Genomic DNA, 3,780 nt, shown 5'->3' on the forward strand with positions numbered 1-3,780 from the left:
TTCCATCTTCTGTTGCAAATCTTGATTATCTTTCTCCATCTGCCTCTTCCTGCTCTCCAGAGCTTTTACGTCATTGTCTAGCCTCATGACTTTTACGAGATTCTGTTCAACTTCTGCCAGAGAACTCTGCAAAGGAAAGAATGCTGTGAGGAAAATATCTCACCAGCTTATGAATCCCATAACCAGTTCTTCTATACGATATAGTTAAAGTCAAAAACCTTCAGCTTTATAAAGTTTTTTTTTTTTTAAACAGGGGTTTTTAAGTTCTAGTTTAGTTTTTGTTTTAGTTACAGTTTATAATAGCTTTAGTTACCAGCTACATTTGAGAAAGACATTTTAAATGAAGCTACAAAAAACCCAATGCTGCTACAGGAATTTCACAAACTATGTTCTTAAACCTCCAATGAGTGTTTACAGGTTCCACCAGCACCTGCCAGGTTTGTTGAGGCACTTCAGAGCAGAGGATTAGATGACACAACATAAAAGTGTAAGATTTTAATCAAGAAAGTCATCCAGCTTTCACATTTTTTGTTCTTGGGTACTTATGTATTGTTTTGTGTTAACGCCTTAATGTAAATGTCATGCAAATTACCTTCAGAGGCTCAAGTTGACTCACAATCGATTTTACATTCTCCTTAGAAGCAGCCAGTTGAGCCTCTGTATTGTTAAGATTATCCTGGATTTCCTGTGCTTTTTCTTTATTCTCTTTTAGATATTTCAGTTCTGTCTGACACTCTTTTACTTTCCCGCTTTGTTTCAGTCGTACCTGACGGAGAGTTTCAAGTGCTTTAATATACCTTTAAAAAAGAGAAAATTTCAGATCCTTTTGGCAATGCAGCAATACTGACGTTTGAAACAATGCCCTAGCCACTTTCGTAACATCTACGTTGTTAAAGAAGACATTTTCTTACTTAGTTTTTATTTAATTACAGTAAAGAGAAAAAAACCTTGTTGCTGAGAAGATCTCATCAAATTTTTGTTTCAGGGCCTTCCCTTCACTTAGTGGCCAGTTGGATTCTTCTTGGTGGCAGAAAATGACATTGTTAATCACCGATTTGGAAACGCCAAGGGCGCTGATCATCACTCGATCGATTTCTGCACACTTGGAACTCAGGCTGACCTTCTCACCATGCCTAGGGAGCACAAATAAAACCCACAAAGTTCTGTTAAAACCAGCAAATTCTGTTAAAAAAGCAAACTGCATTTTTAACAGTATAATCTCATTGTAGCCTACCAATTAAAATCTTAATGAGTAACGATTTTTAAGCATATAATTACCACGTTCGACACATCATTTCACACTGTCAATATTTGCAGTCAAGACTATTACACATTTTAAAAATATGCAAAACCACCAGAGGGAGCAAAACCAATCTGGAATAAAGTTAATTGAATACACACCTTAAATAGTGGAGATCAGAGTTAAACACGGGCCAACAATGATCTGAAACTGAAAATGGTGCTAAAGGAAGCAAAGCCTACACACCCCACACAGTGTTACTTTCAAACTGTACCATTATTAATAGAATCTTCAAATAAATGCAAGGTAATAGATAGAAGTTGTTCTTAAAGTAGCTTAAAATGGCTATCAAATGTAGGATTTTTGAACTGATGAAGTGATGAAACTACACAGCTTTAATCTAAGAGCACTGGTAGCTACTTCAGGGAATACATTATGAAGTTTTCTTTTGTCTTACACATTAAAATACAGAAAATCCAAACTGATCCTCATGCCAAACCTAGAAAACAACTTGACAACTTACTTTGTTCTAGTAATGACACTTTCGAGTGTTTTGAATTCTGTTTTCTTGCCTTTTTGGGTACAGACCATGGATCGCTGGACAGCTACGAGCTCTCCGTTTATATCTCGGAACTGTAATCGGATTTGAGCTCTAACATCTGTTTCATTGGCAACCTTTAGTAGAAACAAAAAAAAATAGAATAAGGGAAATTCTCCTCAACATTCCCAGTTGTGGGTAATGTTCTCATCTCCCCCAGCTCTTTGTTTTTCCTGAAATAGTATGGCCAGCTCATATCTGCCTAGAACTCGAGCATCCCTGTTTTTATCACAACTGTGAGTGTGGTTAAGTATTTCACTTAGGAGTAAATACACATGATATCTAGTCACCATGACTTTTACCTTTGGATCATGAACAAATGAGTTTCCTTTGGTGCCAGGAGGAAAATCTCCAGTGGATATATATTTAAGACATTCAATGATAGTCTAAAAAAAACAGAAATAGGTATATAGTTACAATAGCAATTTAATCAAGATGGACTACAGGCAAAACCACAGTAACAGCCCAAATATTTACAAATGTGTTAAATATGTGAGGAGAGAGAAATAAGAAATGAAATTTTCTTTTTTGAGTATCATGATTTGCAAAATCAGTTTTAATCAGGATCTCAATCAATTTCCTACGTAAAATATTGACCAGTGCTCTGCAAAATCCAGGTATAAAGGCACATCTCTAATAATGCCAGACAACACAATATTTACAGTGAACAGCAAGATTTTTGCAATATTTTTAATACCTTTCTGTAGAGATAATTACTCATAATTTGAGGCCTTTCAGAGCTATTTACAATTCAAAACCAAACATACAGTTAGCCTCACCGTTTTTCCTGCACCATTCGGTCCCACCAAAATAGTTAATGGATTAAAGAAAGTGATAATTTGTTTGTCTTTATCCTCTACCCCAAAACTCCTCACGCCGAGGATACTCATTTTCTCAATCTTCGACATTTCTGCAGAACTTCTTCTCTCCAAAGTCAGAAGTGTAAAGGTTATAAATGCTGTAAAATAAAGCTTTGTGAGAAACCTAGAAGGCAAAACCCACAGGGTATCACTGAAAGCTTACAACATAACTATACTAGCACAGAATTCTGTGAGAATCTTTAAAAACACAGCTAAGGTTTGAGGTACAGAATGCATGAAGGCGATTTGGTTTAAACTGAGAAGCTAATCAACTTCGGGTTAAGAAAAGTACCACGTTATTTAACATTAAATCAAAGACAATGGCCAAAGTAACCCTTGAAGCGTAAGAGGAACGCGCTTTATTCCATGACACAAAATCCACACACGTGTTTTCACACAGAATCACCTCGATGGGAAAAGTCGTTTAAGCTCATGGAGTCCCATCATGAACCCAACACTGACCAGTCCCCTGTGACTAACCCATGTCCCTCAGCACTGTGTCTACACGACTCTTCAATCCCTCCAGGGATGGGGACTCCACCACTGCCCTGGGCAACCCCTTCCAATGCCTCAGAACCCTTTCAGCAAAGAAATTCTTCCTCACATCCCATCTAAATCTATCACTCGGCATGTCCCAAACACAACTGAGGTAACAGTATTTTTTTCCTTTCCAAAATCCCCTGTTGTGCTGCGATACCCAACACTGCACCAGCTTCATTATCGCCTGTTTCTGACAGGGCCACGCTCCAGTTCGGGGAGGACATGGGACCCCAGCATCACCCCTGTGCTGGTGTGAGGGGGAAGAGGAAAAGCAGGAGACCCTGGAGCCCAGAGCCGCAGGGGTGGGGAAACTGATGGAGGCAACTCGCACCCTGAGGCCCGGCATCAGCGCGTCTATTTCAAGGGCCACACACGTCTATTTCCCATCAGTTTCACAGGGCAGAGAGCGCGGCTCGGCGTTCTCCCCTCAGTGCTCCTCCCTCAGCGCTCTCCCCGGGCCCCTCTACCCTCCCCCGGGCCGGGCCGAGCCCAGCCACCCCCCGAGGTCGCCTCAGGGGAGGCCCTGCCCGGCCATGGCTGCG

The 3,780-nt window shown here is 40.1% G+C and overlaps 1 protein-coding gene across 1 annotated transcript in view; it reads right to left on the reverse strand.

Moving 5' to 3' along the window:
- Positions 1-2,788, reverse strand: part of RAD50 (RAD50 double strand break repair protein) — a 22,282-nt gene extending 19,494 nt beyond the window's left edge. The window contains exons 1-6 of the mRNA XM_010164217.1: positions 2,618-2,788; positions 2,141-2,224; positions 1,764-1,915; positions 948-1,133; positions 593-797; positions 2-126 (exon numbers count right to left, since the gene is read on the reverse strand). Coding sequence (XP_010162519.1) covers positions 2-126; positions 593-797; positions 948-1,133; positions 1,764-1,915; positions 2,141-2,224; positions 2,618-2,746 — 881 coding nt within the window. The 5' untranslated portion in view covers positions 2,747-2,788. The remainder of the gene's footprint in view (position 1; positions 127-592; positions 798-947; positions 1,134-1,763; positions 1,916-2,140; positions 2,225-2,617) is intronic.
- Positions 2,789-3,780: the final 992 nt, after the last annotated feature.

The sequence above is a fragment of the Antrostomus carolinensis genome, unplaced genomic scaffold (assembly GCF_000700745.2).
Source record: "Antrostomus carolinensis isolate BGI_N321 unplaced genomic scaffold, ASM70074v2 scaffold31883, whole genome shotgun sequence".
NCBI lineage: Eukaryota > Metazoa > Chordata > Aves > Caprimulgiformes > Caprimulgidae > Antrostomus > Antrostomus carolinensis.